This window comes from Doryrhamphus excisus, linkage group LG20 (assembly GCF_037039965.1).
Source record: "Doryrhamphus excisus strain RoL-2023G ecotype Guam linkage group LG20, RoL_Dexc_Guam_v1.1, whole genome shotgun sequence".
In the NCBI taxonomy this organism is placed as follows: domain Eukaryota; kingdom Metazoa; phylum Chordata; class Actinopteri; order Syngnathiformes; family Syngnathidae; genus Doryrhamphus; species Doryrhamphus excisus.
This window is the reverse complement of record NC_136376.1, coordinates 12175633-12201522: the sequence shown is the minus strand read 5'-3', so window position 1 is coordinate 12201522 and position 25890 is coordinate 12175633. Positions and strand designations below refer to the sequence as shown.

Sequence of the window (25890 nt, the reverse complement as noted above, 5' to 3'; positions counted from 1 at the left end):
AATCACGCATTCTAAAATGCAATCACCCAACCTTCCAAAGGTTTTCTGAAAATCGGATAAGTCGTAATCCTGCACACCGAGAAACAAACAAACAGCGAGACAGAGCCTCCTTGGCGGAGGTCACCAGTCAAGTGACACTGAGTCACATGTTATGCTGAGTGGTCAGCTGACTCACAGTGAGGCTCCATAAAGCCTTCGACGCAAGCCCGCAGCCTGCGTTCATTACACCTTCAGTTCGTTAGAGGAAAACAGCGGAGTCATGCTGCTTCTAAGCCTCCTTTTCGTGTCGTCAGGTAATGTATGAGCGCTAAACAAAATAAACATGGATGTTATGCATATGTTCAACTAGAATGGCAGTTCACATTGTAGGCTTTTTAGTCGACTTACTGACAGTTTTTCAACACGGGAAGGGCGGAAGCGACATGGAATGTCTGTGGTAAACACCAGTCAAATTGTATTCTTCTAAGCCGGTACTACTACCCACATAAATATCTTTTTTAGAATCATCAGGTAGTCGAAGAACATGTTGTAATTGTGTGAATAACTTGTATAAATATTAAGCTATCTGGTGTATTACAGGGCATTCCTGTTGAAATAGCTTTGTTAGCATGAAAGCTAACAGCTTGTTATCAGTTTTACCCTTATTATTAAAGGTTGTTTCTGTTGTGGGTTTTGACTAATAAGAGGTAAAACCGAGACGAGATACCACGTCGATTTTGTTATGTGGACATTTTATTTGGTCGGTTGTTCTGTTTTTGTACACGTGTTCTTGTGTAAGGAACGATTTGCTGTCAACAAATATAACCTGACCCATTTCCATGCGATCCTACCACTAACTTTCAATTCTCTAAAAAGTAACCACACTTTCATTTCATATTTTCAAATGATCACATCCCTGTACTGTTTGCCTTTAGGCACTTCTGTTTTTATAATTCTGCTTTTAGTGTATTTCTATACGTGTACTTCAGCCCCCCCCCCCGACAAATGTAAAGCCTTTTTTTGAGGGGTGGGGGCACAGTGGTCTTCTGCCCGGTGCTCTAAAAGGAACCGATTTATCCTTAGTTTGTTTCCAGTGAAATCGTGGCTCATTGTAATGTGTTTTTACTACTTGAATTCCACCACTGGTCTTGAAGCTTCCTTGTACGGTGCTTATCATGTGCGGATAAACACTTTTGTTAGGTGTACTTTGAACTTTTCCATTCTTGCATTGTTCGGTGGGGAAAATCTTCTGAAATCAGTCAATTCAAAGGCTTGGCGGCCTTTTGAGATGTTCAGCCTTTTGATAAGCAAAATCCTTCTTATTGGATTCTTTTAAAGCCAGCTACATAAAGAAAGTCTTTGGACTTGCAAAAGCACATGCTTTTAAAGCGATATACAGTGCATCCGGAAAGTATTCACAGCGCTTCACTTTTTCTACATTTTGTCATGTTACAGCCTCATTCCAAACTGTATTAAATTAATCTCTTACCTCAAAATTCTACACAAAATACTCCATTATGACAATGTGAAAAAAGGTTTTTTTTGACATGTTTTGAATTTATTAAAAATAGAAAACAAAAAGAATCACATTTACATAAGTATTCACAGCCTTTGCTTAATCCCACAAGTTTAGCACACCTATCTTTAGGCAGTTTTGCCCATTCTTCTTTGCAATAAGTCTCAAGCTCCATCAGGTCGGATGGGAGACGTCTGTGCACAGCCATTTTCAGATCTCTCCAGAGATGTTCGATCGGATTCAAGTCTGGACTCTGGCTGGGCCACTCCAGGACATTCACGGAGTGGTTCTGAAGCCAATCTTTTGAGATCTTGGCTGTGTGCTAATGTCTACTGTCTATATGGTCAAGGTACATGACCAGTCTACTGAGGTCAAGAGTGCTCTGGAGCAGGTTTTCATCCATATCTCTATATATTGCTGCATTCATTTTTCCTTCTATCCTGACTAGTCTGCCAGTTCCTGCTGCTGAAAAACATCCCCACAGCATGATGCTGCCACCACCATGCTTCACTGTAGGGATGGTATTGGCCTGGTGATGAGCAGTGCCTGGTTTCCTCCAAACATGGCGCCTGGCATTCACACCAAAGAGTTCAATCTTTGTCTCATCAGACCAGAGAATTTTGTTTCTCATGGTCTGAGAGTCATTCAGGTGCTTTTTGGCAAATTCCAGACGGGCTGCCATGTTCCTTTTACTAAGGAGTGGCTTTTGTCTGGCCACTCTACCATACAGGCCTGATTGGTGGATTGCTGCAGAGATGGTTGTCCTTCTGGAAGGCTCTCCTCTCTCCACAGAGGAACGCTGGAGCTCTGACAGTGACCATCGGGGCCTTGGTCACCCCCTTCTTCCCCCGATCGCTCAGTTTAGAAGGCCGGCCAGCTCTAGGAAGAGTCCTGGTGGTTCCAAACGTCTTCCATTTACGAATAATGGAGGCCACTGTGCTCATTGGGACCTTCAAAGCAGCAGAATTTTTTTTGTATCCTTCCCCAGATTTGTGCCTCAAGACAATCCTGTCTCGCAGGTCTACAGACAGTTCTTTTGACTTCAGAGTAGAAGCTGTAGAAAGATCTCAAGGATGATAAGTGGAAAAAAGATGCACCTGAGCTCAATTTTGAGCTTCATGGCAAAGGCTGTGAATACTTATGTAAATGTGATTTCTTAGTTTTCTATTTTTAATAAATTCAAAAAAGTAAAAAAAAAAAACGTTTTCACATTGTCATAATGGAGTATTTTGTGTAGAATTTTGAGGTAAGAGATTAAATTAATACAATTTGGAATGAGGCTGTAACATGACAAAATGTAGAAAAAGTGAAGCGCTGTGAATACTTTCCGGATGCACTGTGTGTTGTGTGTTGGGTTCAAACTGGCACCATCAGAAAGCATGTCTAAATGTAACTGTCACTGTCTTGCATGTGTGATATGGTGATGGAAATACTGTGTTCTGCTGACTGAACTGATTCCTGTTTTATAAGATGGACAGGTTGTTGCTTGTTCGTGTTTGTTAGTCAAGTCTGCTTGTGATTGTATTCCCTGGTTATTGACCCGGAATGCTATTAAATAACTCTTGAGTATGCACCTCCAAAGTCAAACACACATGATGATTGAGTTTCAAGTGCTTCATGCTGTCAGTTTTTCAAAACTGTGAGTAAATCATGCTGTTCAATATGGCAGAATATTAGTGCAAAAATTACATATTGAAGCAAATGTTGGATATTTTCTGCATATTGTCAAGCATAAAATAATTGTAATACAAATGCCGTTGAAGGAAATTAAGCTGCATCAAAATGTGAATGTCGTATTCTACATTGGTTTCTAGATGTCACTAATTGTTTTGTGAGACAAGCACCAGACTTGATCGCCAGAAGAACACCCTTTTATTGCAGGTTTGAATTATCTCAAAACCGGCACAGCAATAAACACAATCATGATCAATTACCCAAAGGGAAATGGGGGACAAGCCATCAATCAAAGGGCTGCAAAATCCTGTGGCGATTGATGTGCTCTCCTATTATTTGAATGGCACATGAATTGTAGTCTTTAAGAGCATGTTGCAAAGGATGTCTTCCAGCTCAATCAGCGTTTGTTGTCTTTTGCAGCTGTGGCCATCCCTCTCCTGGGCACAGAGCAGTGTGCTCGTGGACCCCCTTACTGGTGTCAGAATGTGAAGACTGCGTCTCTGTGTGGAGCGGTGAATCACTGCCAGCAGAACGTATGGAACAAACCCCAGATGGTGAGACTTTGGCTTCCGTTTTCCATTTCGCATTTACTAGTTTTACTGATGGAAAGTTCTAATTGTATGCAGTACTAATCTCAATGATATGGTCTACAGGAGTGCCATGCAAATAAGTCAGTATCTTGTGTCTTGTCTGTTTCCAGAAAGCTGTGCCATGCGACTTGTGTAAAGAGATAGTCATGGTGGTCTTACAGGTTTTGAAGGACAATGCAACACAGGTTACAAATCATTTTTTTACCTACCCCCCCATTCTACACCCCAGAAAGATATAGCTGATCATGTGATTGCAGGCGGAAGTTCTTGGCTACATGGAAAAGGCCTGCCAGCTCATTCCTGACAAAGGTTTGAGTGCAGAGTGCAAGGAGATGGTTGACAATTACTACCCCATCGTCATCGGAATCATCATTGGAGAGCTGGTGAGGGATTGCTGATTGCATCCTGATTCACTTCTACGTATAAATGTCAAATAAGTGTCCTGTCAGTGAAGTACAGAGACCTGACCGAGGGCTTTTGATGGGGAACTGGCTCAGAGTTTAAATAGAAAAAGAGAAGTCATTGTGCAATATGCATCCTTGTTTCAACTCTCCTATTTTGATGAACTTTCAAGAACTTAGTCTTTCATGCATTTGCAGTCACTTGATAGTGTTTTTTGGGTTTTTTTTCTTCCACATTTTAGGATGATCCCGGTGTGGCTTGTGGCGCAATCGGCCTTTGTCACTCCCAGCAGATGGCCCTGGCTGCGTTACATCAACAGCTCCTGTCCAACGAGATCCCACAAATTGACCTTTCCCAGCAAGCAACACCATTCCTCCTCAATGTGCCACAGCTCCTCTATCCACAAGAGACTCCCCAACCCGAAAAAACTCCAGTAGAAGTATGCGATCAGTTCCTTGATTCCATCTGCACCCATCATTAAACATCGCTCCCCCTTTCTCTCTCTCTCTCCTTAGGGAGCTGCTGATGTGTGCCAAGATTGCATCAAGTTCCTTACTGATGCCCAAGCAGAAGCCAAGACCAACTCCTCATACATAGACACTCTCATCGAGAATATTGAGAAGAAGTGTGACCAGTTGGGACCCGGTTTGTCTGACATGGTAAGTGCCACACTTTGTCAGTTACCAAACTTTATGTGTGGAAAAAAATCAATTAATCACTATAATTTGAAATTGTTAAAGAGGACCTATTATGCTTTTGCCACATTTCTGACCTATAAATGTTGTATTTAGGTTATGCCAAAGCGTCAATAACAAGATTTGCACATTTCTAACGGAGTTCTACTGAGGTCAATGTAATCCGAACTTCCTTATATGGGCTGCAGCTTTTCTGCACTTGGTAAATGCGTATGAGGAAGTCCTTGGGAGCAGTTGAGTGTGACCAATCACAGAGGAGTGGGCGTACCTAGAGGAGGGCTGGGGGTGGAGTAAATTAAACAGACAGTTTGGGTTGACAGCAGGAAGTCCATGGAAACACTGCAGAAAGATGTGCAGAATCTGGAAGATCTAGAAAGCTTCCTATACGGGTTATGTGTAGCTGCTCTGTAGAAGTCCACAACTCAATACAAAGCGCAGAAGATTTGCATAGTACGTCCCCTTTAATAAATCATGGTCACATTTTTTGTAACTTAAGCCTTAAGCCTTGTATTTCTTCTGGTGATGTTGGTAATTTTTGATGATTTGACACTTGACTTCTCTCCATGCAGTGCAGACAGTATGTCAGCCAGTATGGCGTCCTTGCTCTTCAGCAGCTTTTTGCGATGGTGAGTACTCCCACATTGATAAGCCAATATTTTTACTTTGCGCAACATTTATTTACAATAAGGCTTTCTAAAAACTAAGAAGATGAACTGTTTTGTTTGCTGACACTTTTTGTATCTTCAAATTGCTCTCCCTTCTACATTTCAGTTTTCCCCCTTTTTTATAAATGAGTTTCCTTCATTCATGTATTGCATTGTTTCTTCCTTCCCTTTTGGCTTTGTGCTGCTGCTCAGGAACAGGTAGGTCTTGTGTGTCCAGCCTGTAGCATTTTAACCCCTAGCTATTGCTACTTGTGTTGGTTAGACTTAACCCACACGGTAAAGATGCACATGGTTTGGAGGTGTACTGCTGTATTAACCTTTACGTTTGGATGCTTTTAACAACCTTAATGTGCACATTTTAGAATTGTTTGTTCAGATGGAATGAGCACATGGAACGTACGTGTGTGTGACATGTTCTTCAGTCTTGTCTTGTTTGATCAATTGAGTCAGCTGAGACTTGTTATAACCACCATTTTTAATTTGCTGACCTTTGGTGTTCTAGCTGTTGAAGTTGGGCTAAATAGCACTCTGCAGATGTACACTACACAGTATGTCTTTTGCATGTCACTACAGCAAGGTGCACATTGGTGTCAGGAGCGCCATACATGGACCTGTCTTTATCTTCTGTCCCCAGAAGCCCACAGATGCATGTGCCCATGCTGGTTTCTGTAGTGCCGTGAAGAAGTCTGCTCCCATGGTGCAGCTGCAGCCTGCCAAAATGTTACCTGCAGCAAAGACCTTGCCTGCTCTCAATCTTGTTCCTGCCACCAAAGTGGAATCGGCCAAGTCTGCAAAAGTAACTGCTGATGCCTCTCCCACATACACACAAACACATTTTGGGATGAGATGTAATTATCATAGCACAGCATAGAAGCATAGTTGCCTTCTACATAGACATGCAATACACAATGTATCTTCTTTGTTTTGTAGCGTATGGTGCGGGTTCGTGAATCCCCAACATGTGCAATCTGCGAGTTTGTGATGAAGCAGTTGGAAGCCATGTTGGAAGATCAGACAACTGAGGTCGGCTGTGTACCCCTAGCTGAAGCTTGCAGAGTTGTTTGTTGTACTCTTCCCCCACCCCACTTTGATCAATCTTTTACCATTGTTCCAGGAGGAGGTGATAAAAGCTGTGGAGCGGGTTTGCACATATTTGCCATCCAGCCTGACTGGCCAGTGTAAGGACCTGATTGAGACATACGGACAGGCCATCATCGAGCTGCTAGTGCAGCAGGTTGACCCCAAGACAGTCTGCACGGTGTTGGCGCTCTGCAATGATGCCAAGCGTGCATATGTCCGTAAGTCTTTGACTTTTCTCTGCATTAGGTAAATAATTTTTATTTTGATGTGAAGCCTATTTTACTTTACATTGCTCACGGCATGTACTTTTAGTTTAATCACATTTTAATAATGTCCAATTTTTCTAGCCTTGTGGTAGAACAGCACGTAAACCTTTTTTCCCCCAGCTGCCCTAGATGTGACCACCTACAAAGTTGGTGGCTACTGCAAGGTGTGCAAGATGGCCGTTGCCTACATTGATGGAATCCTGGAAAAGAATGCAACTGCGACGGAGATTGAAGATGCAGTGAGAAAAGTTTGCAGCTTCCTGCCGGACTCCTACAAGGAGGAGGTCCTGCAATGCACACTTGACACCCACTTTGTTTGAACTTGGAACTCTTTTCAATCTGATATTTGAAATAACCTGTGTGTCAACAGTGTGACCAGCTGGTTGAACAGTATGAGCCCATTCTTGTGCAGCTACTGCTTCAGATGCTCGACCCTGACTTTGTGTGCCTGGTGAGTACTTCAATACAAAACTATCTTCAGGTTGCGGTCCGGAAACCTGACTGTTGACAAGTTAAGAATCATGTACTGTATATCTGGGTTTATAGAAATTGGGTGCCTGTCCTGAAGCAGTACGCAGGATGCTGGGAGTCGAGCAATGCAGCCTGGGACCTTCATTCTGGTGCAGGAGCATGCAAACAGCCACCCAATGCGATGTGGGTCATCTAACAGAATTTAATGGTTGTGCACTCATCAAGATGTTGTTGACACCTTTTTCTCTTTCAGGCTGTGGCTCACTGCAGGCGCCATGTGTGGGCATAGAAGAGGAGCAACACAAACTGACTTTTGAAAACTTTTTTTTTTTTAGGGAATTAACTGCATTGCTGCTTCCTACTCAACTATTGTTCTTTTCTCTACTAGACTAAATATGTTTAACATAATTTGATATGATTTGTGACCTGCACTGTCTTTCCCCTTGGTGGCTGGGGTTAGTTACGTGTCTACTGACTGGCTTGCATTCTGAAAACAGGCCAGTTCACCAAGGTTTTGCATATTTAGGTTGATTTTATTATTTTTTTTGTGTCCTGCTTGCCGGTCTGATCATATGTAATAAATGTCACGTTTTACACGTAGTGCAGAGTCAACAGCCAGCAGGCGGCTTTTCGCCTAGCAGTCAGAGCTAACACAAACTGTTAAGTATGACAGACAAGTGTAACCTTTAGCTGTGTGTTCTCTTCTAAAGCAAATGTTGATCTTTGTCAGCCAGAATGTTTTACTGTGCATTGTTTTTGTTTTTTAAGGAGATGATATAAGGTAATGAGACGGCCTTGGTGTGTTCCTCTTGTTGTTTGCACTTTCCCAACAGTTCGTAAGTGGTAGCTTTTTCTAACATACACAAAAGCATCTTGTGTTCTGCTTTGTCCTGAGCCAGCTGATATTTGATCTGCTAATTTTAACTATTAAAATAATCCCACCCCCTGGAACTGAAATTGTTAGTTTGTCATCTTATGGAGTCCTGATTAAAATGTTAAGACCAGTTAGAAATTTGCACAAATTTACATTTTGCACTGTTGGATCTTAAGCGGGTTCTAAGTAGAGCTTAAAAATGCCAAACAAAATGGGAGCGAGACAATGTTTGAAATTGGCTGATCAAAGTTAAGACCTTTTTTAAAAAGGGAAAAACCTCACTTGGACCAGCAGCTCCGAGTTCCCCTCATCTAAATCCAATTGAAACCACTTGGGGATGGATGGCGAAGGAAATTCACAAAAATGAACATCACTTCCAGACAATGGATGACCCCAACTGAAGCCATCTGCAACACTAGCATTACTATGTATTTGTAATGCAATACATACATTGGCATTTTTCATATTCCGATTACAACAATTATAACAAATCGTGTGTTGTATAGCTTTAGCGACAGTTGTAACATTTGCGTGGACTAAATGACCAACTTTGGTGGCTCCCAGTGGAATGAACACGCATTGCATTTTTGAAATGATTAAAATGAACTGGAATATTTTAACTGCGTTTGGCTGGCGACCAGTCCAGGGTGTACCCCGCCCATAGTCTCCAGCATACCCCCGCTACCCTGGATGGATAAAAACACAACTAAATCAACATTATTTAAAAATACAATTATAACTATAAGCTCCGACTACTATAACGCAATCAAAATACTAGTTTACACTAAAACTAGCTTTAAACACTTACGAATGCCATACCCCAATGTACCCACTAGATGGGGCAGTATAATTGCATAACAGGACAACAGGCAAACGATGGAAGCATTGATTTGATGACCACTCGGCGAAACAACATACCCATTCGTCATTTATCATTTATTAATATCACTTTGCATTTAAATTAATGACTTGGCGTGTTCATCATTGTCATTTTTAAATGTCTGACTGTATGCAGTCACAAGCTTTTACATGATGATTTGTGTTTTATGACCCAAAATTGTGCTATTAGTGTTTTATTTTGTTTTTGTATGTATTACGTATGAAGTAATGCAATTTTAAGTAAATATTGCTCAAAGTGCAAACGTTCCGGTCGGGAAACGCCCACCGCTGGCATTGGTGGAAAACGAGGAAACAAAAAAATATACTCTAATGTAATTGGACAATATAACACGGAAGTGAAGAAGTGACCAATCGACTGGATAAAAGCACTCACCGGTTTGAGTGGACGGTCCAGTGTGCTTGGCGTTAACATCCACTAAGGCAGACAAATTTGTTTTACACAGCAATTTATCTCAAATATTGTTGACTATGGCTGCTTATAAGCTGGTGCTGATTCGCCACGGAGAGAGCAACTGGAACCAGGAGAATCGGTTCTGTGGCTGGTTTGATGCTGATTTGAGCGAAACAGGGGAGAAGGAGGCGAGGAGAGGTGGGCAGGCCCTGAAAGGTGAGCGAGGATTTATCATACTTTCTCGATACAATGACATAGGTAATGAATGACGTCTCTCCCCCATGTGCAAAGGTGAATACTGCTTTATTTTGTTACCCTATTGGTATAAGACAATAGAGAAAGAAATTAAAAAGTGTAATATAGGTATGTTTTTGCAGTCATACACTTGTTTTACTGCTCAGTACTGCACTTTGGGTACAACACACTTAGTCTGATATCATTCAGAAAGATGCTGCACTGCCAAGTAGTGGGGACTTGCTTGTTTCTGAAGATATCAGATTAATATAGCTTCGGCTTTACAATACAGCCAAATAATTGTCCCTCGAAGGAGTAAACCCCCTGTGTTTCATATCTCACTTCTGTGTGTTGTGTGTCCTGCAGACGCCAAATATGAGTTTGACATATGTTACACCTCTGTGCTGAAGAGAGCCATCAGGACCCTGTGGCTGGTCCTGGATGGCATTGACCAAATGTGGGTGCCCGTGCATCGTACCTGGCGTCTAAATGAGCGCCACTATGGCGGCCTGACGGGCCTCAACAAGGCCGAGACGGCTGCCAAGCACGGTGAGGCTCAGGTGAAAACCTGGAGGCGTTCGTTCGACATACCACCTCCGCCTATGGGTCCTGATCACAAGCACTACGCAATCATCAGCAAGGTAAAGGTAGCATAAACGCGCAAACAAGGAGCTTTGTTGGTTTGTGAGGCAAGAGTACACATTGAGCAACGGACTAGGGGGCTTAACAAAAAGGTGTACACGATTTGAACATGCTTTCTCCAGTCAGGAAACCAAGTACAGATAAGTGAAATCAGCAGTATAGCAAAGCCTCAATGGTATTACCTAAGAGCATGTGTAAGAGGAGTTAATATATGACTGCAAAGCCTGGGGTTAAAGTTCAAAGTTAAGTCAAAGCAGAGCCCTAGCGACCCAGTAGCCTCTATATTGGGGTTTTCAAAGTACAAGACTTAGAGGAGGTGCAGCAGCTTGAGAAGAATAAAGACAAACACCCTTTTCCAAACTTGCTAAGCCTACTTTAGCTTGGATTCCTCCACCAGAGCGTATACAGACTCTCTGAGGAGCAGGGAATCGGAGGACCCAACTGTGTTCTATTCTCTGAGGGGGAGTCCAGCATCATTTGCCATTCAATTGGATTAATTCTGGGATGCCGGTCACCCCCGGATTGCATGATTTAATAATAATAAATAGGGGTGTCACAAGATCTCGCAGGATTACAATATAAGTTTTCTTGTTTGGAGAATATCTGTTTCCCTCGAACACGGCACCCAGAGGCCAATCAGAATGTGGAGTATGGCAATGATAATGCATGCATTATGGAAGTGGAAGTGTGCTAGCCATTATTGGAATTGCTTTACACACACCTAACTTTGTGTTCCCACCGTCAGCGAGTGATGTGTGGATGTTTTTTCATGGGAGTTAAACAGCTGCGGCGTGTGTTACTAGCAGAAGCTGCAGTGATTCTACATTTGATCAAATATTTATCAGCTCAAAACACATAGATGTGTGGATTTGTCTGCATACTTAAACAGCGTTATCATTAATCACCATCAACGTTAACATTGGAAACATGTGTCTGCTCGGAGCAGGTGTCCAACTACAGTCCACCGTGACTGCCACAGAAGGTGGCTCCCCCTGCTGTATATATATATATAGTAATTACACAGTTCATGCAAATAGAACAATACTTTCCATGCTCTTTCTGGTTTATTTATATGTGACATGTTCTTGGTCCAGGATCGTCGCTATGCCAATTTGACTGAGGATCAGCTTCCTTCCTGCGAAAGCCTAAAGGACACAATCGCCCGAGCTCTTCCCTTCTGGAACGAGGAAATCGCTCCTCAGATCAAGCAGGGAAAGAGGGTGCTCATTGCTGCGCACGGAAACAGTCTGAGGGGCATCGTGAAGCATCTGGAGGGTGGGTGCAGTTCTATAAGCATGACTGATACATGTAAAATTATTCTGTTCAGTTATTTTCAGTGGACCGTAAATCTGTACTGCAATACAAGCTGTACAGTGTCTACTCTAAAGTATATGCAGGTTTACTTTCTATAGTATTTCTGTTGTGCTTTCCATATAGGAATGTCAGATGAAGCCATCATGGAGCTCAATTTGCCCACCGGCATTCCCATCCTGTATGAGCTGGACAAAAACCTGAAGCCTGTGAAGCCAATGCAGTTCCTAGGAGACAACGAGACCGTGCGCAAAGCTATGGAGGCCGTGGCCGCTCAGGGCAAGGCTAAGAAGTAAAACATGGCTGTGTTCCTAATAATGGTGTTTTTGTTTAATTGGAATTCTGGACTTGCAATGTGCTGGGAAAATACAGTTATGTCAATAGTATATAAGGCCCAGAATTATTGCTATCTTGAATGAAGTATTATTGGCTTAACTTGCCAGTGAAGGTAGTGTCTAATCTGTCCACTTCTTTATTTAACTTATGATCAATTAAATGTGTTTCACCAAGATACTATTGTGTACTTTTGTACATCTTTGGCTGATTATCAAATGAATGCATATAAAAAACAATGTCAAAGAGCTTATTATCTAAAGCTGACAACATAAAAGTTATTTCGCACTTATTGAAGCTTCTATTGTGGTCATTCCAATAATAATGAAAAAATGAGGGAAGAAATTTGGCAGCCCTTTTAGGGTATGATGTCACATGTCAACTGTCTTTCATTGTTGTGTCTTGACTGTGTTGCTGTCTGTTGCCTTCTTGAATAATGTGCTTGTCCTTCACTGTATAATTGTATAATTGTTGTAACTGTAGTTCTCTTCCATAGTGTTACAATGGTGTATAAAATGAAACCAATATAATTTATCAACTGCTCCTGTCTTTTATTTAGAGTTTTCATTGTAATTATCTTTTATTCATTCATTTTCTACCGCTTTTCCTGGTGCTGGAGCCTATCCCAGCTGTCTTCGGGCAACAGGCAGGGTACACCCTGGACTGGTCGCCAGCCAATAACAGGGCACATCTAGACAAACAACCATTCACACCTATGGACAATTTGGAGTATCCAATTAACCTAGCATGTTTTTGGAATGTGGGAAGAAACCCCACGCATGCAAACTCCACACAGAGATGCCCGAGGGTGGAATTGAACCCTGGTCTCCTAGCTGTGAGGTCTGCGCGCTAACCCCTAGACCACCGTGCCGCCCTATCTTTTATTCTTGTTTCTTTATATTAATTTGATTAAATTCAGCTGGAACGATCATGTACTGCTTTGCAAACTATACTATAGTGGCACTGTGCCTTGAGGCCTCTTAGGCCATAGACCGGCATCAAGAGCTGAGCCAGTCAACGTCGCCACCATATTGGATGGGGCAAGGCTCCACAGTAAATGAATACAAGTAAATATAAATTTAATAAAGTACCTTTCTACAAAGAAATATAAATTAATTCCTCTAGTTTATCCGTTTACACACTCATATATTTGGAATTTTTTTGTACAATGTAATTATTTATGCTGCCTGTTTTCCAAGTATATTAGTGGTTGTGTGAATGTATAAAGGAGGAATTAACTTATTTGTATGAAAGTAAGTACATTGACTTGTATTCATTTACAGCTTAGCCTTGACCCATCCAATATGGGGGCGACGTTGACGTATCGCAGCAGTGGACAAACCCACTCGACGCGGCGTCTATAATGTCCCATTTCGGGTTCTGCGTCGTTCAATCGAGCTTGTGTCCTTCTCTGCCATTAGTATTTAAGTATTCACTGACACTTTGTAGAAATATTGTTGCCTGACGTTTAAGTTCTGTAACTGCCGTAAAATAGATGACGTAGTAGCACACATGATTTGCACATGCATAACGTGACAACAGAAAAATAGTCCGCTTGAACGCGAACGCGTTCTGCACATGCGTAGAACCGATTGCGTTTCCGGTACGAATTGCGTCATGACAACCCACAATGCAATTCAGGCAAACAGACGGATGGCTTCTTCGGGCGGGCAATACTTCAAGCACCGGTTCTCTGTCCGTTTACATATTTTGGTAATGGAGTCGACTGTGTTTTAACATCAAAATGAAAAATGGAGCTGAAAATCAAGGAGACACTCGGTAAGAAAACCTTCGAACTCTCTTTTTTTGTAAAATTGCCAGTAGAATGCTTATAGCCTTCAACAGCTACTACGAGCTTAAGGGTGCACTTCCTGTTGTTCTATGCACGGTGTCGTGAGTGACGTATTAACTTGCAGCACTGTTTTGACTGAATAGCAGGAAAGACACTTGAAAACGCCCCCAGAGTATCTGTATTCACAAAACCGTCCAATTCTAACTCAGGTATTTGTTTACCTAGTTGTGCTTTTATCTACTTCGGATATCAACAAAGCATCTTCCTGCCCGATGGTACTTCTTGTAGTAGTCGTCGTTACACACTGTTGGCGTTACTTTGAGCAAATGTCTTCGCCTCGTTAGCTGCTTGCTGTCAGAATTGCAAAGTTTAGGGTGTGTCGGATATGCGAGACTTACTATTAGCTCTGTGTATAGCAATGTGTACTGGTGTTTTTCCAGTCTTTCTCGGTGGGCATTGTTGTGGAACATTTCTGTTAGCACCGGTGGAGAGAAGAAATAAACTGCTCAACGACAGATCTGTCTTTTGTGGGTATTTATTTTGCAGAAGGGAAGACAGTTGAAACAGACAGACGAGTGTCTGCCACAGGTGTCCCCCCGAAGGACAGTACAGAAGCATAGTTATACAAACATTATCGGGACTTTACCAAGTGCAATTACATATCCCGTGTTAATCAGAACCTTTTGACATGAAAACGCCATTGGAGAAACTTGTTTTTGTGGAAGAGGCACAAGCAAATAGTCATAACAAAGCATAGGCTGTTCTCCTAGGAAATCAGTCTAACCTTGATGAGCACATTAGCAGAAATACTCTTTGTTCAAATCAGCTGACCTAAGCCTGAAATATAAGAATTCTATCACAGCATACTGATATTGACTGAAAAGACTGTCTATTGCAGGACACCCAAGAATACATCTTATTCCCCAAGGATTAAAGGTAGGTCAAAGTGATTTCTGAATAGCAATGTAACGCAACATAACATACATTAGCATACAGTACTTATACAACATAATATAACAGTGTGTTTGCAATAATGTATAGTGGAGCCATTAAGAGATACAAGGCATATTTTGTCATTATTTGCATTTTCAAGCTCTCCTGGTTGTTAATTGAGTACAAGTCCAATTCCCTAGAGGATATTCATTATGTTAATTTGAATTGGTATATATTTTCCTTGGGGCCCGGCCGGGCCGAGCCCGAACAAGCCACAGGGGATCTTCCCCTCGTAGACCCACCACCTACGGGGGCAAGCATAAGGGTCCGGTGCATTGTGTTTTGGGTGGCGGTCAATGGCGGGCGCCGGGGTGACCTGGTCTTCGGCGGCCAAATCTGTTTTTTGGGACATGGAATTCACTTCTCTGGTGGGGAAAGAACCTGAACTTGTGTGAGAGGTTGAGATATTCCGACTAGACATAGTCGGACTCACCTCGACCCACAGTTTGGGTTCCAGAACCAAACTCCTCGAGAGGGGCTGGACCTTGTTCTATTCTGGAGTTGCTGCAGTGCAGAGGCGGTGAGCTGGTGTGGGCTTATTAATAGCCCCCTGGCTTGGTGCCTCTGTGTTAGAGTCAGCCCCGGTGAACAAGAGGGTCATTTCCCTATGCCTTCGGGCTGGGCAAAGGGTCCTGACCGTCATTTGTGCGTATGCGCCAAACGGCAGTTCAGAGTACCTGGCCTTCTTGGAGTCCATCAGGAGGGTGCTGGAGAGCACCCCAGCTGGTGACTCCGTCGTTCTACTGGGAGACTTCAACGGCCATGTGGGCAATGACAGTGTGACCTGGAGGGGCGTGATTGGGAGGAACGGCCTCCCCGATTTGAACCCGTGCGGTGTGATGTTATTGGACTTCTGTGCGAACCACAGTTTGTCCACAACTAACACCATGTTCGAACATAGGGATGACCATAAGTGCACTTGGCACCAGGACACCTTGGCACCAGGCCAGTAGGGTAAGTCAGTAGTAAGTCGAGCCTGTTTCCGGTCAACGTTTGCCTCCGCCAAGGCTGCCCTTTGTCACCGATTCTGTTCACAATTTTCATGGACAGAATTTCTAGGCGCAGCCAAGGTGTTGAGGGAGTCCGGTTTGGGGGCCTTAGAATCTCATCTCTGCTATTTGCAGATGATGTGGTTCTTATGGCCTCTTCGGGCTGTGACCTTCAGTGACCTGTGACCTTGGATGAGACTCAGTACCTCCAAATCAGAGGCCATGGTTCCCAGGCGGAAAAGGGTGGAGTTCTCCCTCCGGGTTGGGAATGAGGTCCTGCCCCAGGTGGAGGAGTTTAAGTATCTCGGGGTCTTGTTCACGGGTGAGGGAAGGTGGGAGCCTGAGGTCGACAGACGGATCGGCGCAGCCTTGGCAGTAATGTGGACGCTGTACCGGACCGTCGTGGTGAAAAGAGAGCTGAGCCGGAGGGCAAAGCTCTCAATTTACCGGTCGATCTATGTTCCCACCCTGACCTATGGTCATGAGCTTTGGGTCATGACCGAAAGAATGAGATCGCGGATACAGGCGGCTGAAATGAGTTTCCTCCGTAGGGTAGCTGGACTCACCCTAACAGACAGGGTGAGAAGTTCAGCCATCGGTGAGAGGCTAAGAATAGAGCTGCTTCTCCTTCACATCGAGAGGAGTCAGTTGAGGTGGCTCGGGCATCTAGTCCGGATGCCTCCCAGACGCCTCCCTGGTGAGGTGTTCCAGGCATGCCCAGCCGGGAAAAGGCCCCGGGGCAGACCTAGGACTCGCTTGAGGGATTATGTCTCACAGCTGGCCTGGGAACGCCTTGGTGTCCTCCCGGTGGAGCTGGAGGAGGTGGCCGAGGACCGGGAAGTCTGGGCTTCCCTACTGAGACTGTTGCCACCCGGACCCGGATAAGCGGAGGAAAATGGATGGTTGTATGGATACATTTTCCTTAAATTAACCTAAAATGACATGGCTGCACAAACACAGACACATTTGATTGGTTTTCATGGCCCGCAGCACAACAAAGAAGTTATAACATGGCCACCATTTAGTTATCGATAGTCGCACAGATGCAAACATCAAGTGTTGGCAGCTCTGCATGACAGTCAATGACCCATCTCAAGAGTCTCAAGACTCTCAAGAGTTTAATACGAAAATACTTTATGGAAAGTATTTTTGTTGTTTCCGACACTAAAACATAGTTGTGGAGATCACATTTTGACAAACAAATGTATGTTTTTCTGAATAATCTCCCACTTTAACATGTTTAATGTGTCACATCTTTACTTGCAGAAACACCAATGAAACCCTCTCAGATCACTAACCGCCTCATAGCCAATCCCAGGAGAATGTTGCCGCTAAACAGCCAGGAGTGCCAGCCCTACAGAGCAGGTTCACCATGCAGGTCTTCCTGTCCTCTTGCAGTACAAGTCAATTCTTCAAGGTCACACAGTCAAGGACATAATAATTTAGCCAAGCAGCATTCAGGGGACAGACCAGGTCCTCTGCACCGCCCTAAACCTAAGGGGTCGCCACATGATAGGTCTCAACACCGTCGTCCAAGTGTTTCCCACGCTCATCCACAGAAGGATTCAGGCATCCGCTTTCCATCCTCCAACATCAGGAAAGATCATAAGTCCACAGTAGTATCTAACTCAGGAAGAAGTACCACAGATCTCAGACCACAGTCAAACAAGGTAAGATATTTTTATGTAACACATTTATTACACAATTATTTGGCATCTATTGTTACAAGGAGACTTAATTTCTTTTCTACTTTAGGACCAACGTATACAAACGCCTTCAAGCGAAAAATCAACTCCAGGTAGTATACTTCATTACCCAATACACTTATCGGCAGACATCAAATTTGACAGCTGCTTCATTACACATTGCTTGTCGAAAACATCTGCTTCATCTTCATCAGTGTTTCTGTATTCCAATTCCCTAAATGTGCTTTATCACAGACCAACATTTGTAGTGTATGCATGTCCCGTTGGATGGTAGTGAGTGGTAAAGTTGTGCTGGGAATGACAGATAACATCATGGCTTTGAATGAAGGAAGAATAACATGTAAAGCCACTGTGTTTTTACTGGTCTTTTAGTGATGCAGTGTTACAGAACAATGAAGCAAATACTACTTGTTCAAATCATAAATTGTCATTAAGTGGCGAACTGCACATACATGGACAGTAGGATGCATCAAAAAACACAATTATTGAATGTTGATATGCCTGGGTACTAAAAGTGTTCCAATATATGTAGAAACAACACATACAAAATATTTTTCCAATACATGATTATTTAGGGGTGCCATCATACATCTGTTTTTGTGGAATAAAGTGGTGAACAGTTCAATGGTCGCCATGGAGATTTGAGGTCAGCAAAGACTGCAGCTCAAGAACTGTGAGGTGATCTTTATGTTTTTGTTGGTATTTATAATCATATTACATATTACTAGCAAATTTGTGGTTTTGTCTTTGTAATTTTAATGATCTGTAGTCATATTTATAGGTATTTAGTGCTCATTGCCTCTACTGTAGCTAACATTAGCTAGCTACAGTTTGCTAATGACAGGTAGCTAATAGCTGAGCAAGCATAACCAACAACACTAATATAGAGTAGACAGTATTGCTGATGCCTCATATTTATTGAGAGTGGTACTGTAGTCCTACCTAATCTGATATACACTTGTCCATTTATTATTTTAGGCACTGTGCAGCACAACCCACCAGCTCTCCTAAGATGCTGCCCTCAACAACTAGTTCCTTTCAGACTAGCAGTTGCAGCTTGGTCTGTGGTCTGGACCCCTTTGTTAACCCTATAGAAAATGATGCTGTATACAAGTTCATTGTACTCAACATTTCCAGGTCAACTTTTTGGCAATTAGACTAGAAATTGCACATTTTCTGAAATTTTACAAAAGTTTATGTGTGAGGTGGCACCCCAAAATCTCAAATCCTCAAAACTTTGCAAAAGACATGTGTGTCCATTAAAAAAAAATGGAATGCCAGCCAAATTGATATTATGAATTTGAAATTTCCCATTCAAATTTGATGCACCCTAATGGACAGTGACAGTATCAATGTTGTATCAATTCTGTAACAATCTATTCCGTTTTTTGGATGTTTGTTTGTCTTCAACAGTGAGCTCCTCTCAGAAGAGGCACAGGGAGTGTGATGACTACAACGGTACTGTCAAGAAGCTTTGTCCTCCGCTTGCCCAAGCTGTCCATGGAGAACCAACTTCAGTGTTTAGTATACCTCTTAATACCTCAAAGACATCCCTGCCTTTGTTGAGGAATTCCTCAGTGTTGCTACCAAAATTTCCAGATGAACCCACACGTGGTCAGTCTCCATACATGGGATCGTCATCCACGTCAAAGCAGTTGTCCTGCACTTCGCTTTCATCCAAACCTATTGGAACGAGACCACCACCATCAGGGGCAAAGCAACTCCAAATATATTCCAGTCACAACCACATTGTACATTTAGGATCCCTTTCAAACGATGACGAAATTGTGCATGGAAGAGGAAAGCAATATGAGCAAAGGCATCGAGCAAGCACTGAAGTTCCCCAAAAGCCCACTACCGACTCACTTCATTCCCACTTATGCAGCCCCTTTCCTCGGCATACTCCTCAGCATTCCTCACCAGTCAGGACAAAGCCAAACAGGACGCATTTGAGCATTCCTGCAATGGAACGGAAAAAACCCCATCGCAAGAGAAGAACTATCAGGATCCCCGACGACATAAAAGACCTGTTCACTCCTGATGTCACGATCAGGCCTGTACCCACGACCCCCAAGACGAAGGCGGATTGTACATCACCGACCACAGAGAAAAGACACAGCTCCAGTGTCCAAAGCTCTGGAGGCTCTTCTCTGAAAGGTAGCGACTTAAGACTCACATGTTCGGCAAACATTCAAATGTCATCTGTGTCATTATTAAAGATGGAAGTCAAAAATGTAGTGTCCATTTGCTCCAAAGACACTAAATCCAACTGTCCTGTCCCTTCAAATGAAAGCCTTAAATCAGACCAGAAAAATAAATTCCTTCCTAACAGCAAGACTCATCTTGGGGGTTCCAAGCAGCGTTCCACATCCGATTGTTCCCGGTCTCCTCTGATCAAAAGGGACCCGATTGGAGGGAACAGACAACAGTCAGATAACTCTATGGATCCTAAGGTTGAGGACCTAGACTGGGACTTGGGAATAACTTTAAATTTTGATTCAAGCCAGACCTCCGAAAGCAGCGGAAAGGATCAACTGATTTTCTTGCACAGGACGCCCAAGACCAAGACGAATTTTATGTCGCCGACCACAGAGAGAAGGCAGAGCTCTCTTGTCCAAAGCTCTCAAAGCTCTTCTGTTAAGGGTGACCACTTAGGAGGCACTTGTTCAGCAAACAACTGTATGCCATCAGCACACCCCTCCCATATTGCCTTGCCCACTGTGTCATTATTCAAGATGAAAATAGAAAATCTAGTGTCCATTTGCTCCAAAGATGCTAACTCCAAATGTCCTGTCCCCTCCAAAGAGAGCCTTAAATCAGATGAGGAAAACAAACCTGTCCCAAACAGTGGGACCCATATTGGGGCTTCCAAGCAACTTTCCACATCTGATTGTTCTCAGTCTCCACCAATGAAGAGGGAGCCAATTGGAGGGCACGGTCAGCAAACAGATAAAGCTATAGATCCTCTAGAGGAGGACCTAGACTTGGACCTGGGAATAGCTCTCAATCTAGAATCAAGCCAGACCTCTAATAGCAGTGAGGACGAACAATTGATGTCCTTGCAGGAGATAATGAATCATATTCCCAAGCTGCCAGCAGATACACCAGGAAAATCTGCCTTTTCAGAGCCAAGCACACCCAGATGTTCCAGGAAGCCTCAAGCAGTAAGAACCTTTTCCCCCCTCCAACGATGTTGACCATAACTTCAGCCTGTGTATGGACTGTATGTGTGTTTTCTGCAGCCATTTACAGCAAGAAGAATCTTCTACAACAACAGCTATGACCAGATGATTGAAAAAATACACATCCATAAAAAGTATGTGATTCTGTAAATGAGGTTCCTACTCCATTATTATACAGTGGAAAATGGTAGGTAACATTTTCAACATGCTTTGTTTGCACAGGGCAAAAGAGGATGAGGCACATCTTCGTACCGAGCTGTTGAGAATAGTGGAATGTGAGGATGTGGGGGACTGTGAACAGGGCGTCTCCAGTGAACAACAGTAAGTCGCACTGCCAACATTCTGCTTTCAGAGCTGGCACAAATGTGTAAATGATCACACCAGACACTGATGTTGCTACGCATATAGCATTGTCTGATTTTCATACTACGTTACATTAACTCATGACAGCTTTTTTAAAGGATTCAGTGCAATAACCTTTATCTAGGGTCTATTATGACACATTGTATCTTCGTGCTGGAAAATAAAACTTTTATGATGTTTCTTTTTAGGGAATTTGTGAAGCGCTACTCATTGGTTTCCAGTGCATTCAAGGAGGTGCCTCCAGGCGAGGTTGTGTTTGACCTTGAGAAATTTGGCCAGATCTTCACTGAAGATTCTCTGCAACTCAGAAGATGCATGGTCAAACCGCAAAGTGCCACACAGAAGACACTCCTCTGGTGAGTTCTCTTTATGTGTGAGGATATTAATGAAATCCAAATACAGTTGAACTACCCGCTAATTATGAATGAACTTCATGCATTACATTTTTCATCAATGTAAAAAGATGATTAAGTAATTTAATTTAATACTAACTCTGAGGTTCCATGGTAATTAACCTCAGAACTGAAGGAATATTAAATTATTTGTCATGCTAAATAGTCTTTATCACTTCCAAGTGCTCTGAAATTGTTTGATGTGCTAAATAGTTTTTGCTCTGCTGTCAGGTCCAGCCCAGCTCAGCTGAGACTGCATGTGAATATAGGACTATTCCAGGAAGCTTATGGTTATAATGCACCATGCCCAACTCAAGTTACTGATTTCCTATTCAAGGTAGGCCACCCACCTCCATTCCCATAGCATGACTCTGATAGTAGAAAATAACATGTTTTTTTTAGATGATGTCGGTGCATTCTGAGAGGATGATATCTGACAAGATGCTGCAGGCACTTTGTGACATTGCAAGCTCAGCTGCATATAACATTGGTCAGTATCTTTATCTGTCTTCCCACTACCACAAGCTGTTATGTCCTTACTTCATTTTCTTTATATATTTTTGCTGAATTTTTCAGTGAAAAATGGAAACCAGCGGTTTAATGTCTGGGTACCGTCTTTGGCTGATGTAACCCTTGTCCTGATAAACATGGGAGTTGCATTTGTGACATTGTTCCCTTCAGAAAATCTACAGCCGCCATTTACAGAGGGAGATTTGTTGTAAGTCACTTGTTGTTTTAGAAGATCACTTTGTGTAATTCTTGCTGTTGTATGCATGTATTTATTTATTTTTTTTTACAGGGAGGATGTCTATATTCAAAGTGACTTTCCCTCCAGCAGCAATGAAATGAACCCCTTTCCTGAACACAACTGTAACAACATCTTTAAGGTGACAACAGAAAGCAAAATTAACAGAGAAAGAATCTTCCCAAAAAGTTATCAGCATGTTGACCCGCTGCTTGTTCCTCTCCTTTGTACACAGTACCTGTCTTACTGCATAAGCGTGTGTCCTCGGGCATACAGCGACTATGAGCTGCTCTTGCTGCTGACCATGGTGGCTCGAGTGTGTCTAGACACTCACTTCGTCCCCCTGCCCTGTGTAGAAAGTTACACTCTACTGTATAAAACAGTGAATGTCATCAGGGACTGGGATGCAATGGTCAGTTTTATGTGTCAGCAAATGTTGGTGTACTGTATTGTAGTGGTTGGTTGTTTCAGTAAACATTTTGTATCGGCGTATTGGAGATGTCAAAATAATAGTGTAGCGGAACCTCTGTCTAGTTTGGCATCACACTGCACATTTTACCATTTGTGAATGCATGTAATTGTTGTGTGAAATGTCGTTCAGCTCCCCAGAATCTGCCAGGCCTTCATTGACCTAACAGATGACCACCACAATATGTGCCTTTTGGTTCAGCTGCTACCTGACAACACTCACGGAAAGTAAGGAAGCCTGTTTGTTTGCTTGGAATAATACAGTACATTAACAGCATTTTATTTTGTAGATGCCTGCGACAGCATCTTAGTCTCTCAATGATCTCAAAACTCTTAGATGGTACTTGTCAATACAGACCTACCGGAGCAGAAGAAATTCAGGTTCCTATTATTCTAAATATGTTTTCACAGGGTTGGGGTTTCTTGTCTATAGTAATATGTACTGTTCTATGTATAGCTCGCTGATCTCAGGCCCTATGTGCGTCGTATGCAACCCTCTTCCCTCCTTCATGGCATGTTGAACACCTCTAGCAGGAGTCCGAAAGAGAATGATCTAGCATATCTCGATCAGCAGGTGAGTGCGCAGTCAGTTGGCGGAGCTTGTATTATGCGGCGGGGATGAATGTCAATAGTGTCATTTTAAATGTTTTTGTATTGCAGTCCTATTACCTGTGCTACAGTCTGTTGACTTTGACAAACGAAGTGTCCAATTTTCACATCTTCCCAGTCCATCAGAAGGTAGGACAGGTCTTACAGTTGCACACGAAACTCTCACATTACAATAGAAACACACAGTTCCTAATCTTCTCAGGGGACAACACTATAGAAATTAAACGTGGATATGCTTTAGGGTAGTCAGTGTGGGCCTTGCATCGCAGTATTGATTTTTTTATACCACCGAACATGAACAGTAGCCATTATTATCTAAATACCTGGCAACCCAAGGTGAATGTATCCACCTTTCATCCAAAGTGTCAATATTTAGTGTGAGTGCCATTATTGTGTAGTACTGCCTTAATCATCCTGGGTATGGAACACACTCATTTATTTAATTGGTTCCAGACTCCACCACGATACAGGATTCAATGTTAATAAATTAAATATTTTCATAGATCATAAAAAATCGCACAAGAATGAGTTTGGTGTTCGCCTTTTTCATCATGCATTGATTGCCTCTTTTTGTGTCGTTCTTCAGGAGCAGCTGCTGATTCTTAGCTCAGAGTTGGAAACACATGTCAAGTACAACATCAGAGAGAGTGCCAATTTTCTATACCGGTCCAAGGTGAATGGGCTTTTAGGTGCTTGTTTTGTTATTGTTATGACTGGCAAGTCATTTGCTGTGTTTTAGACTTTTTGTTTGCCGAGTTCCTACAAGTGCTTCATGTTTTTTAAATGCTGATTTTGACATTTTTACCTTGTTTGTCCTTCCTATGGGAAGAGGACTATAGTCATCTGTCTTCCTGACTGATGAGGCCAATCAGTGACATCTTGAACAGTCGTGTCAAGAGGGTCCAGCAGTAGCTTGTGGTGGAGGATTACCAATGACATGAGACTTGTGTCATGTGCGCTTTCACTTGGCTGTTGCTGTTGCGCTCTAACCATCCGTCAGTCTGCAGTTGTCCATACAGAACACGTTACAGAAATGTGACATGCCTCACCCTTACAAATTGAGACTGACAAAGCATGGAGAAGACACTGAGCATGCTGGTCTTCTCAACAATGTCTGCATTGGGAGCGTTGTCCTGATATTTGACTCTTTGCAATTTGTGGAGGTAGTTTAGTTGGAAGCGGCTGAGCGTCTTAGTCTGCTTTTGGTAGGTAGTCCAGGTATCACATGCTGGCACTAGGGATGCTCACCATTCACCATTCAGTGCCTGTTCGTCATATGATGTGGCATGTGTTGGCAGTTAGTTTCCACATGGCAGACATGATTATGTTCGTTTTGGCATGCCTGTGCACTGTGAAAGTGGGAGGATGCTACTCAAGACATTAGAGTAAGACTGCATGCTGGGATTGATGCAGGCTGCAATAGTACGAGCCACAGGTGCTTTTGTGATTGGCCTTGAACATACGTAGTGAGGATGATGGCCCTGTGGACAAGTCCATGGATCTCTGCATGTCTTCAATGCCGCCAGTATTCAGAGTCATCAACATGGACCTTGGTCTTTGCCTGTAGACGCAGTAGATTGAAGAGCTGTCCATCTATTCTGTATTTGATGTTGATGCCTGGGCCTGTGTTGTGGCCTTTTACTTGAGATATTAAATTGCTAGAATTTTGCTGCGCAAATTTCTGAATAGGGATAAAATGTTTGGATAATGTGCTTCAAACTGCAAACTTACAAACTGTCAAGATGGTGTACTTTTCTTTTATTCTCTGATATTAAAATGTGATTGTAGGTGAAGGACCTGCTTGCTCGGCTCTACACCAAGTGGCAGATGCTCCTCCAGCAGTCCAAACCTTTGCATGTACAGTGGCTACACACACGCACACACACTATTACAAAACATATATAGATCAATATAAAGAACAGAACAAGTTGTCAGTATTGCTGTCTCGCCCACCTTGCAGTGTCAGCTTTATGATTATTGGAAGCCTTCACCTGTGAAAACGTCAGCGTGCATCGAGACGGACTGTGATGATAGACAACAGACTTCGACGGAGGAAAGGGGAGACGATAGGAGCGATGACTTCGCCTCAGCTGAAGAGGAAGGAGTTGATCCAAAACACTAAAACAATCAAGCCTGGTGTTCGTTACAGATGAATGCTCGTGTTCAAGAGGAGGCTGAGGCAACACGGCCACTTGTCATCACGATAATGCACACTCAGGAGCTGTTACCACAACAGGTAGCTTGGTCATTATGGACCATTTTAAATTAAGTCAGGGTACAACAGCAACTCCTGCCTTAATTTTCAGCTCAGTTTTGCACTTACTAAAGAGACATTGACTCTTTACCTGCAAGTATAAGTGTTTTTTTCAGTGTTTTGACATGTTTTGTTTTCTACTGTTTTAACCTTTATTTGTGTACAATTTGGAACAGATTGGGAGGAATGTATTTGTTATATATATTTTTTTAAGTGTGTGCCTGCATAAAGAGAAAATAAACAAATACTTTATATGTTTTTAAAATGATTCACTGCCTGATGATTTGTTAAATTATGAGTTTTCAAAGTGTGGCACATTAAATTATGACTTTTCAAAGTGTGGCACAGTGAACCTCACTTCAATGTTCTTGGGT

At 42.7% G+C, this 25890-nt stretch overlaps 3 protein-coding genes across 4 annotated transcripts; all 3 read left to right on the top strand.

Moving 5' to 3' along the window:
* The first annotated feature begins 133 nt into the window (after positions 1-133).
* Positions 134-8289, top strand: psap (prosaposin). Its single transcript, XM_058059108.2, has 14 exons — positions 134-293; positions 3590-3723; positions 3870-3944; positions 4017-4142; positions 4403-4600; positions 4677-4820; positions 5426-5482; positions 6156-6317; positions 6452-6544; positions 6636-6819; positions 6988-7151; positions 7238-7318; positions 7414-7521; positions 7592-8289. Exons 1-14 carry the CDS (start codon positions 260-262, stop codon positions 7625-7627), a joined length of 1596 nt encoding a protein of 531 aa, XP_057915091.2. The 5' UTR covers positions 134-259; the 3' UTR covers positions 7628-8289.
* A 1184-nt stretch (positions 8290-9473) lies between these two features.
* LOC131107919 (phosphoglycerate mutase 1) lies at positions 9474-12557 on the top strand. The gene is made up of 4 exons (XM_058058396.2): positions 9474-9719; positions 10104-10378; positions 11474-11654; positions 11817-12557. Exons 1-4 carry the CDS (start codon positions 9581-9583, stop codon positions 11984-11986), a joined length of 765 nt encoding a protein of 254 aa, XP_057914379.2. The 5' UTR covers positions 9474-9580; the 3' UTR covers positions 11987-12557.
* Positions 12558-13476: 919 nt separating this feature from the next.
* On the top strand, positions 13477-25784 carry slf2 (SMC5/6 complex localization factor 2). Of its 2 annotated transcripts, none has more exons than XM_078787222.1 (20): positions 13477-13802; positions 14714-14751; positions 17064-17467; positions 17553-17595; positions 18917-20667; positions 20746-20819; positions 20908-21006; positions 21237-21404; positions 21672-21777; positions 21843-21930; positions 22017-22158; positions 22240-22327; positions 22421-22597; positions 22787-22881; positions 22944-23034; positions 23111-23227; positions 23314-23391; positions 23849-23951; positions 25051-25119; positions 25223-25387. In XM_078787222.1, exons 1-20 carry the CDS (start codon positions 13768-13770, stop codon positions 25234-25236), a joined length of 3780 nt encoding a protein of 1259 aa, XP_078643348.1. In that variant the 5' UTR covers positions 13477-13767; the 3' UTR covers positions 25237-25387. The 2 variants fall into 2 exon arrangements, with proteins under 2 accessions (XP_078643348.1, XP_057914960.2); XM_058058977.2 differs by having other exon boundaries at positions 13478-13802; positions 23849-23935; positions 25223-25784.
* Positions 25785-25890: the final 106 nt, after the last annotated feature.

What these genes read in the sequence shown, in the direction of transcription:
- psap (XM_058059108.2), top strand. Translation starts at nt 260, where the DNA reads ATGCTGCTTCTAAGCCTCCTTTTCGTGTCGTCAG. An exon ending in TGAAGGACAATGCAACACAG is followed by an intron (nt 3,945 to 4,016) that starts GTTACAAATCAT and finishes ATGTGATTGCAG; the next exon opens with GCGGAAGTTCTTGGCTACAT. An exon ending in GAATCATCATTGGAGAGCTG is followed by an intron (nt 4,143 to 4,402) that starts GTGAGGGATTGC and finishes TCCACATTTTAG; the next exon opens with GATGATCCCGGTGTGGCTTG.
- LOC131107919 (XM_058058396.2), top strand. Translation starts at nt 9,581, where the DNA reads ATGGCTGCTTATAAGCTGGTGCTGATTCGCCACGGAGAGAGCAACTGG. An exon ending in AGGTGGGCAGGCCCTGAAAG is followed by an intron (nt 9,720 to 10,103) that starts GTGAGCGAGGAT and finishes TGTGTCCTGCAG; the next exon opens with ACGCCAAATATGAGTTTGAC. An exon ending in CATCGTGAAGCATCTGGAGG is followed by an intron (nt 11,655 to 11,816) that starts GTGGGTGCAGTT and finishes CTTTCCATATAG; the next exon opens with GAATGTCAGATGAAGCCATC.
- slf2 (XM_058058977.2), top strand. Translation starts at nt 13,768, where the DNA reads ATGAAAAATGGAGCTGAAAATCAAGGAGACACTCG. An exon ending in AAAATACACATCCATAAAAA is followed by an intron (nt 20,820 to 20,907) that starts GTATGTGATTCT and finishes TTGTTTGCACAG; the next exon opens with GGCAAAAGAGGATGAGGCAC. An exon ending in TTACTGATTTCCTATTCAAG is followed by an intron (nt 21,778 to 21,842) that starts GTAGGCCACCCA and finishes TGTTTTTTTTAG; the next exon opens with ATGATGTCGGTGCATTCTGA.